The 14,272-nt window shown below is 37.9% G+C and overlaps 1 protein-coding gene across 1 annotated transcript in view; it reads right to left on the reverse strand.

Moving 5' to 3' along the window:
- The window catches only part of CCT3 (chaperonin containing TCP1 subunit 3), a 172,592-nt gene that overhangs the window by 118,727 nt on the left and 39,593 nt on the right, over positions 1-14,272 (reverse strand). The window contains exon 3 of the mRNA XM_067149609.2: positions 4,159-4,335. Within this exon, the coding sequence (XP_067005710.2) occupies positions 4,159-4,335 (177 nt within the window). The remainder of the gene's footprint in view (positions 1-4,158; positions 4,336-14,272) is intronic.

Below are 14,272 nucleotides of genomic sequence, written 5' to 3' on the forward strand. Positions count from 1 at the left end.
CCAGTATAATGAAACCTCAACTGTGACTGGCAGTAAGCAATGGGGCCTGTCATTGGAATCAAAACCCCAAACTCAATTGCGACTGGCAGTAGGAAAGGGCGGGGCATGCCATTATAATGACAACTCCCTACCTCAATTGTGACTGGCAATAGGCAAAGGGCCCTGTCATTATAATAAAAACTTTCCACCTCGATTATGACTGACAGTAGGCAAGGAGGCCTGCCACTATAATGAAAACTCCCCAAATCGATTATGAATGGCAGCAGCCAATGGAGCCTGCCACTATAATGAAAACTTCCCAAATGGATTGAGACTGCCAGTAGGAAAGGGAGCCTGGCATTAGAATAAAATTCTCCAACTCTATTGTGACTGACAGTAGACAAGTGTGCCTACTGAAAATGAAAACTCCCCACATAGGTGGTGACTCTGTAGTGAAGGAGGCCTGCCACTATAATGAAAACTTCCCAAATCGATTGCGACTGGCATGAGTGCCTGTCATAATGAAAACTGCTCACATTAATTGTGACTAGCAGTAGGAGCGCCTGCCACTATAATGAAAACTCCCAAAAATCAACAGTGACTGGGAGTAGACATCCAAGCCTGCCGTTATAAGGAATACTCCTCAACTCAACTGTGACTGGCAGTAGGCATGAGGGCCTGCAATTAAAATGAAAACCCCAAACTCGATTATTACTGGTAGTAGGAAAGGGGGCCGCCATAATATGAAAACGCCCCAACTCGACTGTGACTGGAAGCAGGCAAGGAGCCTGTAATTATAATGGAAGCTCTCCAACTCTATTGCACTGGTAGTATGAAGATGTGTCTGCCATTATAATGAGAGCTCCCCAATTCGAATGTCATCAGCAGTAAGCAAGAGTCTACCAACGAAAACCTGACTGTAGATTACAGTAAGCAAGGTGTCTGCCATTATAATGAAATCTCCCCAACTGGCAGTAGGCAAGGGGGCCTGCCATTGTAATCAAAACTCCCCAACTCAATGTGGATGGCAGTAGAGAATTGAGCCTGCCATTATAGTAGAATCTCCGAAACTAGATTGTGAATGACAGTGAAAAAGGGCTGTGACTAAGTAATCAAGGAGCCTGTCATCACAATGAAAACTGGATGATGACTGGCAGTAAGAAACATGACTGCCATTATGAGCATTCCCCAAAACTGGCAGTAGGAAAGTGAGCCATCCATTATAATGAAGACACCCCGATTCGACTGTAACTTACAGTACGCAATGGGGCCTGCTATTTTAATTAAAGTACCCCCAACTGAATCGCGAGTGATAGTACAGAAGGAGGCCTGCCATTATTTTCAAAACTCGCAATCTTGATTGTGACTGACATTAGGCAAGTGTGCCTGCCATTATACAGTAACCAAAAATTCCCAACTCCATTGTGACCAGCAGTAGACAAGGGGGTCTGCCACTATAATAAAAAAAAATTCCCAATTCAATGTGAATGGCAGTAGGCAAGTAAGCCTGGCGTTATAGTACAATCTCCCAAACTCGATTGTGAATTGCAGTTTAAAAGGGGGCCTGTCATTATCATCACAACTATGCAACTCACACATTACACTGGACACAACGTGTAGGGGACCTCCTCAGGCTGTTTCCCTGATAACACTAAGAGTAATACAATTTTTAAAAATTTTATTCTATGCGTGTACAGTAACTGACATACAATTCTGTAATCCATGTAGAATACTATAGCGAAACACGGGTACTTTTGCTAATGTATTCTATAAATACTGAAATACTGCATGTATTTGACCTTTAGAACACACGACTTCATTGTAACTGCATTAGGCCTCTTCATAAATTTCTAAACTAGATTCATGTTCAAAGCATGTTGAACGGTTTTCACAATATAACTTTTTCTAGAACCTTTGATCAGAATTGAGATTTTGTCCTTGTAAATATGCTAAAATATAGTCTCACAGTCGGCATTGCTACGTGGAGATAATAAAATAAAAAGCAGTACATTTGAGATTCTGTCAAAATTAAGAACACCACCAGCCGACTGCATCTGCCTTGCCAGTGCCCACTCAACATCAATTCCCTCCAGCTACTTAAAGAATCAGGAAACTCCTGGGATTTTCAAAAAATACAGGAATACTAAAGCTGTTCTCAAAATCTGAAGACAAGTCTCTCAGATCAGGAGAGAAGAGGACAGACTAAAAATACGGAGTCTCCCGCTTAAATAGGAGGATTTGGCAGGTCTGAAAATGTCTCAAAATAAAAAACCTAACCTCAATGATTATTGGAGCAGTAGAAAAATGTTATATTGCCCCATTTTTTGTGAAATGACATCTAGAGACAGGTTCAAAACATTTCAAAATTTTACATTTTTCTTCTTCAATGTACTGTAAGGACAAACTAAAGAAAATTGGACTTTTAGTAGACATTTTACAATCATTCAAGAAAGCTTTTTTTTTTTTTTCCCCAGTAAGGGAAATTTGCATTGATTAAAGTTTGATGGCATTTTGTGAGAGGCTTTCATACATTTAGTTCAATCCTTCCAAAAGGGCTAGTTTGCGATCAAAATTTACAAGGTATATTGCTATTGGCTTTACGTCGCACCGACACAGATAGGTCTTATGGCGACGATGGGACAGGAAAGGGCTAGGAGTGGGAAGGAAGCGGCTGTGGCCTTAATTAAGGTACAGCCCCAGCATTTGCCTGGTGTGAAAATGGCAAACCACGGAAAACCATCTTCAGGGCTGCCGACAGTGGGGTTCGAACCCACTACCTCCCAAATACTGGATACTGGCCGCACTTAAGCGGCTGCAGCGATCGAGTTCGGTTACAAGGTATATGATTGTAATTCTGGAAATTGTTGGACTTACAATATCTAAACTGTGAAAGAAGAAAACATCCTCCTTGGGGATTTATCTAAATTTCTTGTCAGTGAAAGAACTGTGTTGGAAATATGTTCATATTTCTATGGGGAAGGAAGGGAAATTTACATGGACAACTGGTACAGTTCCCCTCACCTGTTTCAAGAACTACTGAAAAGAGAGTTCTATGCAGTAGGATCTGTAAGACAAAATAGGAAAGGCATGCCTAAGCAGGCAAAGCAAGTCAAACTAAAGAAAGGGGAGCGGTCTTTCTCCTCATGCAATGGTGTGTTGTGTTTGAAATGGAAGAATAGGCAGGATCTGACTATGCTCTCAACATCAGATGAGTTGAGTGTTACACAAAGGCAAAATGCAAGTCCAAAGACAGTTCTAAAACCAAAACTTGTTGCAAAGTACAAGCACATGGGTGGCATGAGCAAACACGATCAGAGTGTGTCGCTTTCCAGTTATGAGGAGATACGGGAAGGGATACAAAAAAGTTTTCTCTTACCTGTTCGATGTTGTATAGTAACAGCAGTGTGATTCTGAGAGAAATCACAAAGACAAATATACATTTCACACAGTTCAAAAATAATTTGGCCGAACAACTGTTGCAGTCTACTTAGCTCCCAGTACGATCTCCACTTGGAAGACCATTTGCTGAGTGTCCACTGCATCTGCAGGCCAAATTCTGGGCACATTTTATTGAAAAAATACTGCAACTTCAAAACTAGACCATCCATGAAATGTAAAGATTGAGCAGTAAAAGGGAAAAGATTACAGACAGTGTACCAGTATAAAAAGTGCAAGGTTCCATTACATCTAGAAGTGTTTTGAAGCCCACCACACAGAAAAAAAAATCTTTTAACCAGGTAATCTGATGAGAAAAAACTCTAAAATGTTACTTATCTTAGCGTATCCTAGTGTATTAGTACATACAAATCCTAATTATAACAGTGAATTAGTAGTCTTACCAGTTTTGTGACCTAAATATATTGTTGAAAATTATCTCACAGAAGACTTGAAAAATATTTAGTACCAGCAGACACAACTGTTCTAAAAATATTCAGACACTAATTGGTTAACATTTGAGGAAGGTCTTGTTCAGATGTTCACAGACAGCAAGCAACTATAATGTGGCGAACCATTATGCATTAGCCACATTCCTTGGCATACCCCGTAGTCAGTTATGACAGCTTGTTTTATAGGAAATCCAGGCATTAAGCTCCATGAAGTTCACCCTTTTAGAAATAATGAAAATGAACTGCAGAAATCATTAGGCCTACTGAAGTAAATTTATCAAGAACCTCCTACCTCCTCATCTTGGGTGCGAGCTATCTCAATCATGGACTTCCCAGCAGGATGCTGAACTGTAATTTCTCTCAAGATAGCATTACCATCATTAGTCATAACTATTCCACCCATGGGATCCATCAACATTTTCAACATGGCCTGGGGACCGAGGCATGTTCGAATCACATCAGCAATTGCCTGAAACAAAAGAAAAATCAGTGCTATTTTTTAAAAATTTTTGCTTTACTAACAAAGGATGAAACAGCTAGTGCAGTACAATCTTGCTTCAAAAAATACTACAACTGGATGCAGATGGATAAAAGAAATTAGGGAGGATTTGAAAGAAATTGGCCTTACACCGGATGACACCGTGGATAAGAAAAAGGTAAACCCAAACACTTATAAATATGACTTTCCACTTTACACTCACAAAGAAAATCCCAACTAGAATATTCTCTACACAAGAAAGGGCAAGAATATCAACACGTATGAAGAAGTACTGGGAGGACCACAACGCTCTGACAGTTCCTACCAAGAAATCGACAAACCAAAGGGTTGATTAAAGTGATCCAACGTGGTCTCAAAAGAAGACAAGAAACTACGATACAAGAGTAATAAATTTTCTTATTTATAATAATGCTACACAATTCTCTATGAGAAAGGTACAATGAAGAGTTTGAGCTGTAATGAAAGAATACAGTACTAAAAGGACTGGTGACATTAGAAAAGTCTGTCAGCTATGCAGTATATATATCTTGAACAGTGGCGTATCCTGGATTCCCCATGGAGGCATGCAACTAGTAACCATGCAGTAGCACAATGTAATTAGTAAATTCCAATTCTAATCATCCTAATTACACTTAGGTGAAGTCGATCCTGCAATTCTTTTTTCAGAATTCCTTGTTGAAGTCACTGTAGAATTCCTCACGTGTTTTCAACTCAACAAGATTATCCTTGTCTATAGACATCATTCCTAATGCAGAGGGATGACTCTTACTTTAAGAATTGTGGATGAAGGATTTTATTCGCTTTAGGGCAGAGAAAGAGCGTTCTACAGATGATATAGCGGGAATAGTTGTAACCAATGTGCACAATTTATAAAGCTCAGGAAGACCACTATAGATATCAGTAGTCAATAGGAACTTCCAGATTTAAGCCGCAGTCATATCTTTGAAGTGTTCAGAAGTGAACACTGCCCTCAATTCGGATTTAAGTCGTACTGTATCAAAATATTTCCCATAGAATTCCATCAGTTTACTGAATTGATCTTTAGGAAACTCGCCAGAAGAAAATGAAAATTTCTTACAATCATTGTGTGGTGCCCCAAACATCGTGTGAAATATTTCAGGTTAGAAGTATGGCCTGTAAAGTTCAGTTATCTAAAGTTCAATATTGTGCAAAATTCTATCAAGGAATTATCGTTATTACTGATATACCTGCCGCGTGTCAGTACTCCTTCGACACCATTCTCAGCAATATTTTCAGACGCAACGGTGATATAGCCTGGTAATTGGATATATTAACAAATAGATTTTTTTTATTTGGAGTGATTTAAGGAATATGAAAACTGCCCATTTTATTTGATGAAATTGTATCCTGCGTTATAAATGTTTTTATTCCAGCTTATATGCCCAAACTTTACTGTTAGATTAGCCTATAAATTGTGTTCAGTCGAATGTAATATTTTTCTCCACATTAACGAAAAGTAGAAATATTAATATGTGTGTTATTTTCTTATTTGTTTATGCAAGAAAGCCAATAATACTGTAAATTGAATATTCCTATTTGCTGAGTTTAAGTGCATGTTGGATATTTTCCTGAACTTGGGCAGCTGCTAGATTTAGTGTTGCCAACTATCATGAAGTCACTAATTGGGATAAAATGTCAATACATGAAATTTTTGGAACTAGGTCTACATGGGATAATGTTGAAGGATTAAGTGGATGAATAACTACAACATACCTAAAATGAGAAGAATATGCAACTGAGGTTCCTGTTTACGCAAGGCCTTTTCATGGAATTCATAATTATGTATAACAGGTCTTCCTAACACTTTCAAGAGCGTTTATGGCATCTGTTATGCATCTCTATTTTCACCAAGTTCAGCTGACTAAAAGGACCTTCTACCTTTGAATTTATTAATAGCAACAGCATCTAAATCCAAACATCCTCCACACAGCTTTGGGCTGGCTATCGTCGTTAAGGCCAGTCTTGGAAAATGGAGCAGGTGTATTGGATTCTTCCCGAAGAGAGCTCATCTCGCCAGGGGGTAATCCGTGCTTCGCACTCGACGTTACCTTGGACATTCCGCCTTTCTTCAAAGCTGTTAGCAGTTGGCCGAGGGTAGCAGGTGAATGGTGACAAAGATTGAAGTGCAGTGACGTCATGCGGAGGGTTTCAGGACTACGTCTGCCACCGAATGCAATTTTAAGATTGAATGCGTTACATCCGTAACTTCTACATTTGCTCTCTTTTCTTTCTACGGTAGAGTAGATGGCGAGACTACAGCAGCGTCACACGTAGTCAAGCAACGGAACTAATGCAAGTTGAGCGGAACTTTTAAACTTCTGAGAGATGAAATTAATAATACTTGACTTGAAACAGCCTAAAATCGTACTTCAGACAGTTCTTCGCGCTATCGTAACGCATGCAATGAATGCCTTGCATGCAAGGCAAATACACCCCTGATCTTGAAAAAGAATTCTCAATGAGACACTTTCTAATCTGGATACAAAACCTGTACTTAACTGAAAGGCAAATGTACATTCCTCTTCTGTTTATAACAAATTATATGCATAAGAATTACATATATTCAATGTGAATTTGTAAATGTCTAAGATATATTGATAGCAATATCAATAAATATAATGGTGAAAGAGTGCCAAACATTACAAACACGACAGTACCTTTTATTTCACAAACATGGATCAGACAGGAAACGCAAGCAATCAGCTATACAGCCGATTTAGTCATGTCTTATGATCTTTGATAAAACTATTCTGAATATTTCCAATGGTAACAATTCTGAATTATTCTTCAATTTCAATACTTGTTCACAGTTTACATGATTCATTTCTAAGCAATCTATTTCACCTCAGGGGTCTCTTGTTGCAACGTCTTTTGTATCTCAAGCAATCTAAGAAACTTTTTTTGTGAATATCATGATTAATTGAAGTGTTCTGCCTGGTTTGTTGTTCATAACATTGACTTCCACTTTCAATGACTGATGACATTCTTTGACTTACACACTTCTGGAAAGGAAGGCAGATCCTATTCGTGTGCACGACAGAATGCCAGACACATCAGTAGTGCATACCCTAGACCACCCCAATAAACCAAGCTTACAGTTGAACTTGTACCACGTAGCCTAGTTAACTTTGTCACTCCTGTCATTAGATTGTTCTTTGCTGTCGTCTGTGTTGATGTGGATCTTCAGTCAACAAATAAATTTGAGCTGCTACTTTACTTCAGATGTTTCCTGAAATAAGTTTTAAAACCATCCAGTACCACAAGAAATAGCCTATTTACAGTATTTGCTATCCACCACTCCTCTTATTGAACTGATTTTGAGTTGGAAAATTATGAAATTTCACGACCCATTCATAACAAGTTTCATTTCTGATGTTTCTGTACAACAATCTATTGTGCGCTGATCTGATAATTACCTTAATTTACTTCCTTTCCTTTGGGTGAGTAGCTCTGCTGACTCAATTTAAATGGTAGTGATAATAAGTTTCCATTCTCTTTGTATTTTGCATTAATTTCTAACAGGGTCTCTTTTTTTAGCTCGCTCCGTGTGTCAGGGGAACATGCACAGAAGGAAATAGCGCGGCCGGGTGACTCATTTGCCGAGAGATATATTGCTTCATGACCAGCTATGATGATCTAATGCAGTACGGTAGCGATAACCATTGCTTCACAGCAATAGTTTAGTTAAAACATCTGTGGTATCGGTAGTGTGATGTGTTCGCTTTAAAATAGCATAGTTTCTGTAGGAATACTAAAGTAATCGTATGTTTAACGAGTTATATATACAGTAGAACAGCGTGTATTCATTGAGTTGTGTTATACGAAGCATTCTTCTTATACAGAATGCCACTTTCGATTCATTCACAAATTTCCTGGCATCTTGGAAAGAACTCCAACAAAATCCCTGTCGCGTCTCGCTGTACAAGCTAATGTGCCTACCTTCTGCCCATAAAGCAACAAAACTGTTAAAAGCAAAACCGAACAAACCCACCCCTGCCCAATATTTAAGAAAATCTGACAGTTTCGCTAGGGTTCGGTATTGTAACTGGTTGCTTCAGTCAATTCTCGATGGGTATGTTGACCCAGAACTTTTATTTTATAGTGATGGCTACATTTAAGTGGCTATGTAAATAGTCAAAACAACCATTACTAGTGTGCAGAAAATCCCCACCAGCTGAATGTCCGCCCACTTCATGATGTAAAGATAGGAGTTTGGTGTGCAATAAGTGCTCGCAGAATTATAGGGGCTACATTTTTCCGTGAAAGAAGAAAGGGTGATAGACCTCATTCTCAGTCCATTCCTTCAAGAGCTGACGGAAGAAGAAAGGAGTAATGGCTACTTTTATGCCAGATAATGCGACGGCACATACTGCTAATCGGTCTATGGAGGTAACATTCAATTGAGGGAAATTTGATTGATCCACCTTTTTTCAATACATAATATGTTGTTAATATGATCACAACATTTTTTGTTTATTCATTACTGGTTTTGGTGTCTATGGACACCATCATCAGCTGAAACAGGTCGTATGAACGAAGATATACAAGTATGTAATACATATTATAGACCCTTAGTAATACCGTCAAACCTCGATAGAACAATATCCAGGGGACCTTAAAATTAATGTTGTTATAGCAGGGTTATTGTTATGAGATTTTGTTAAATAGTGACTACTAAAGTACTGTACCTACTGTACCAAAAAGTGCAGTATGTACAGTACTCTTCTGACGATAAAGATCACTGAAATACAATTAATGAAACACATTTCATTCACTCCATTTACATTGAGATTGTTTCTCTCCTTTACATGTTTGTCCTCTAAAGGCCATCGTCTTCTCTGGCATCAATGGTAAAACAATCCTGTCTCAACCGCATTGTAAATGTTTTCAGGACCGTACTTTTCCAGCAGTTTTCACATGGCGTTTCCCACCAACGTTCTGCATCACCTAAAGCTGCGGATTTTTCCGCCTGAAATCACTTTAAAAATGATCCCATGCCCCTCCTTAAACTTCCGCAGCCATCTGTTACATGCCTAAAAGTTAGAATCGCCAAGCGACTTAGCGAAATCTAAGGCTTTTTGACATATCAAGGGGCCATTAATTGGAATGTTCTGCACACGTGTCTCATTAAACCACCGCAGTGTAGCAATGTAAAACATTTTCAGCAATAGCCGTCTTCATTCTTTTTCTTGAAAGGTTAAACTTGCCACCTAAAAAACTTTCTTTAATTTCTTTCCGTTTTTTAAGGAACGTACCGAATGTCGATTGTGCAAGCCCATACTTCCTCGCCACATCTACGCGTTACATCCCGTTATCAATATCTTTGAAAATTTCCAGTTTAGTCTCTAAGCTTATCTGCTTCCAAGTTCCAGCTATTGTCTAAATCTCATTAGCCAAGTCCAAAACGTATTTATCACCTTAAAAACATTTACAGATGGCACAATCACGTAAATAAACTTCGTACGAGCTCAACACAACACTCCCGACTGCAACTCAAGCTCAATAATATACAGACTGCAACAGTTAACACTCTTTCAAATACAGTAGCTCTGACTCTTGCTACTTGTCGCTGAGCACAGCTTGCCGCAGCTATTCGCTACCTGCTTACTGGCAGTAAAGTATGTAGGAAAGCTTCTAAGAGTACAGCGCTGAAGGTCGAGAGGTTTAACAAACAATACGTACTGTTATGGTCAGATTCTTAGCAGTAGAAAATAGTAAGGTCCTCGAAACTTTGTCTTAGTTATAACAGGGTGTTACTAAAATTACTTCATCGTTGTAATGAGGGGTAATTTACATACTAAATATAGGAAATCTGCCGGGACCATTTAACATTATCGCTGTACCCAGGTTTATCGTATCAGTAATCGCTCTACGGAGGTTTGACTGTATATTATATGTACTACATACTTGTATATCTTTGTTCATACAACCTGTTTCACCTGATGATGGTGTCCATAGACACCGAAACCGGTACCGAATAAACAAAAAATGTTGTGATCATATTAACAACATATTATGTATTGAAAAAAGGTGGATCAATCAAATTTCCCTCAATTGTATGTTATCTCCTTTTAATAGACCAGATATGTTTTTAATGTTGAATCTATGGAGGTAATGCAGGAGGTTTTCGAAGATCATGTGGTTAATTATCCCCCAAGATCTCCTGATTTAAATCCCTGTAATTATTACCTGTGGTGGATGCTGAAGGGAAAAGTGCATGTGAACAACCCTCACACAAGAGAAGAACTACAAGAGAATATTACACAAGTTATTTCTAACATCACACGGACTGACATTCTCCGAGTGTCTGCAAACCTATTTACGAGATGTCAGGCATGTTTGACAGCTGAGGGACACTTTGAACATCAAATGTAATGCCAGGCAGGTTTTAGACTAACAGTTTCACAACAATCACTGTGAAATGTTATCATTAGTAAACCGTATTTGTATTGAACTATGCATTTACATTTTAATTCCATAACTGGTAGATCTATTTATGTCTTCTACAGTTCTATGCTGCACTAATACACACAGATTTCCGCGATAGTGCAATGGAAAACGGCTATGACTAAGAAGGTAGCAACCGTTAAGATAAGGCCTAGCATTTGCCTGTTGCAAAAATGGGAAAACCTAGAAAACCATCTTCCGCAGAAAGGTTTGAGCCTACCACTTCCCTAAAACGAACTTACAGCTAAACTTATACCATGCAGCCAACACAGCCCACTTTCCTCGTGCAGTACCATGACAAATAGAATACCTTGTGAGATCAGTCATAGAATTGAACCACACTCCCGCAGAGCGGCACTAGTGAAGCCTATCACCAACGCAACACAATCAGCTGTTTTAGTGGAGGTTACACTGATACGCAAATAACCAAATACAACACCCTATTGTTTAGACTTATGAATAATACTGTCAGAGTTGTAAAAAATGTTCTCAGTCCCCACGAAGAAATATCTTTGGACTTTAATAAGAGAACAAGAGCAAAAACGGAACATTACAAAAAACAAAAGCAATAGGCCTATTGTGCTTTAGATGCTTTAAAAAAGACTTTTTAAATGGAGCACAAAAAACATTAAACATCCTGTATTCTTAATCTGTCCCTGTAGGAGATCTATACCTCACAACCAGACGAACGTAAGTCATATTATGCTAGGTGAGCAGAAAAACTGAAAAGCAGGATTTCAGTGCCTAGTTACAAAACTAATATTTGAATTAGCCTGCAAAAATTCATTGTTAACATTAAAAATAGAATTGTTTTATCCAACTATTGATTAATTTGAATGTAATTAAATAAATTTATCTAATTAAAGTAGATTATGGAAAGACAAACTAGTTCTTTATGGTTCTATATCAATGTGTTTTTTGACTTAGTACTTTAAAAAGGTAAACCACATGAGCGATCACAATGACAATCTCTCTTCAATACTATTATAAAAATTGGAAATGTGCAAAAATGTTGTTCATATTCAGGGTTGTAATGTTATACGTGACTCAGAACCAACAGATTAAGCAAAAAACCCTACTCTAGTGTGGCCGAGTCATTCTTATGACTTCAATAATAGAACTGTTCTTTGTGTTTTGTTCATTGAAACAAACATGCCTCTTTCCACCTCTAGTGTAGGAAAAAAAAAGTCAACGTGCCGTGCATCCTTTCACAACAAAGGGTTTTTTAACATGAAGCAAAAACATTACTCTAAAGCAGTTGAGTCATCCTCAGGAAAGTTTCCTGCCTTCTCTTTACATGGAAAATTTTCAAAGAATGGTCTATACTCTTCAGGAACCCACTGCATTATATTCATTAGGTCTCTGTACTTGTCATTACATTATTTTGTTTTTGGATACTCTCAAGTTTGGGATAGATGCTGGCAAATACAGACCAAAAATGATATTTATTACATGTAACCCTTTGTTCTCCGAGTTCTTTCGATTTCAACAGTTTTGAAGGTATTATCATCAATAGTACAACTTGGCATCTCCTTTGCGAAGCTGCAACCACACTACACTGGATACCAAAAATGGTTCTTTATCTGTGTTTTTCTTTTTTTGAAACAAATGGAGCTTCTTTGCTTCTCAAGTGTAGAAAATCAAGTAAGTCTTCAAGACACATCCTTCTCACAACAAAAGGCTTCCTTTTCAAACAAAAAGCAATAAAATTTCCCCAATCATTTGTGGTTAAAAAAAGTGTGGTTTTTAAATTGCTTTTTCACTTTATCACACTATCCTGACCATCTACTTCCATGTACGTGTCTCCAGCAAGTAGGAACTTATGGGTGATTTCCTATAGAGTAGAAACTTTTTCCCTAGAGCCATTGGTACATGAAAATCATATTCATAATCCAGTTTTGGCCACTGCAGTTATCTGTCTACACTATTAAGTTTTCAGTAGGCCTAGGAAGAACCCTAAGCTCTTCATTCACCAAACCAGACTCACTGGCCTTTTTTAAAGCAACTCTCATGAAGGTTTCAGAAATAGAAAGGGTATTCAATTGTTTGACGTGTTTGTTTTATAATTACTATTGTCTTACGAGTAGTTCTTGCCGTGTCCTTTATTGTATTCTTGTTAGCGTGTTCGTGGCATGTGATAGGATGTTAGTTTGTTTCTATTCTATTGTTTCTATTTGCGTTATTCTATGTTGTTGTATGTAATAACTGCATTATATATCTTACAATGGCAAAGAGGAAGGGGAAGGAGAGCCAAGATAGAAGAATGATCAGCAAATGTTCATGAACATTTTCAAAAGGAAGCAGAAAACAATGGCCCTTCAGTGAGTGTGTATAAAGTGCAGCAGAGTGTCGAAAGCTTGTCAAGTTAGTGCGCGAACCGTTCAGCGTATAGTAAAGGAAGGTAAAGACTGTGCCCAGTCATCTGGTTCCACCTCACTTCAATCACCGCGCACACAAATCAAAAGGAACTGTATAACAAAGGCAATCTACGGATTCCATAAGATGTAATAATAACAACTCTCCTCAGTTATTATGTAAAGGGTGAATACCCAACACTGAACACATTACGTGGTGATTTAGAAAGAGATATAAACTTTAAGTGGGGAGTTATTTCATTATGGAGGATACTGAAGTCTATGGGGTTCAAACATAAAAAAAGCAACGAAGGGAGAAGATTTTTAATGGAGAGAGCCAATATAGTAACAGCCAGAGTAACATTTTTGGGAAAAATGTATCTTCTGAGGAATAAAGAACCTTCACTCCATATATTTTATTTAAATGAGACTTACATTCATAAGAATTACGCTCCAACAAAAATTTGGCAAGATAAAGAGGGTAGAGGAGGTTTACAAGTCCCTGTGAGGAAAGGTGGACGACTTACAGTTTGTCATGTAGGTTCCAGACACACTGATTTTTTACAGGAATGTAAATTGGTTTTCAGGCCAAAGGTGAAATCTACCAGTAATGACTACCACATCGTCATGAACGCTATGGTTTCTAAAGAGTGGCTTTTGAAGTTTTTAGATGCTCTTGACAAAAGGAACATCAAAGACGCAGCGACTGTAATGGACAATGCAAGCTACCATTTGGTACAGCCAGAATGACTCCCTACAACGAACACACAAAAAGCTGATATCAGAATTGATTATTTTAACCATGTTGGTTAATCCTGAACGCATTGACCTACATTCAATTTCTATATAACACTTTCCCGTCTTGTCAATACTTTAGATATTATATTACACTTAATTACCGTACATGTTTCGAGAGCTAACTACTCTCTTCTTCAGCGGTGCCAAAACATCGAAACTAAATCTTTGGACTTGATACATTTGTACAAATACAGTTATTAGCAGAATAATTAGGCCTATATATAAATCATGAAACTGTTAATATATTTCTTTGTGTTTCAAATTTACTTACTATGTTATTTATTACA

Source organism: Anabrus simplex, chromosome 1, assembly GCF_040414725.1.
Source record: "Anabrus simplex isolate iqAnaSimp1 chromosome 1, ASM4041472v1, whole genome shotgun sequence".
Classification (NCBI taxonomy): Eukaryota; Metazoa; Arthropoda; class Insecta; order Orthoptera; family Tettigoniidae; genus Anabrus; species Anabrus simplex.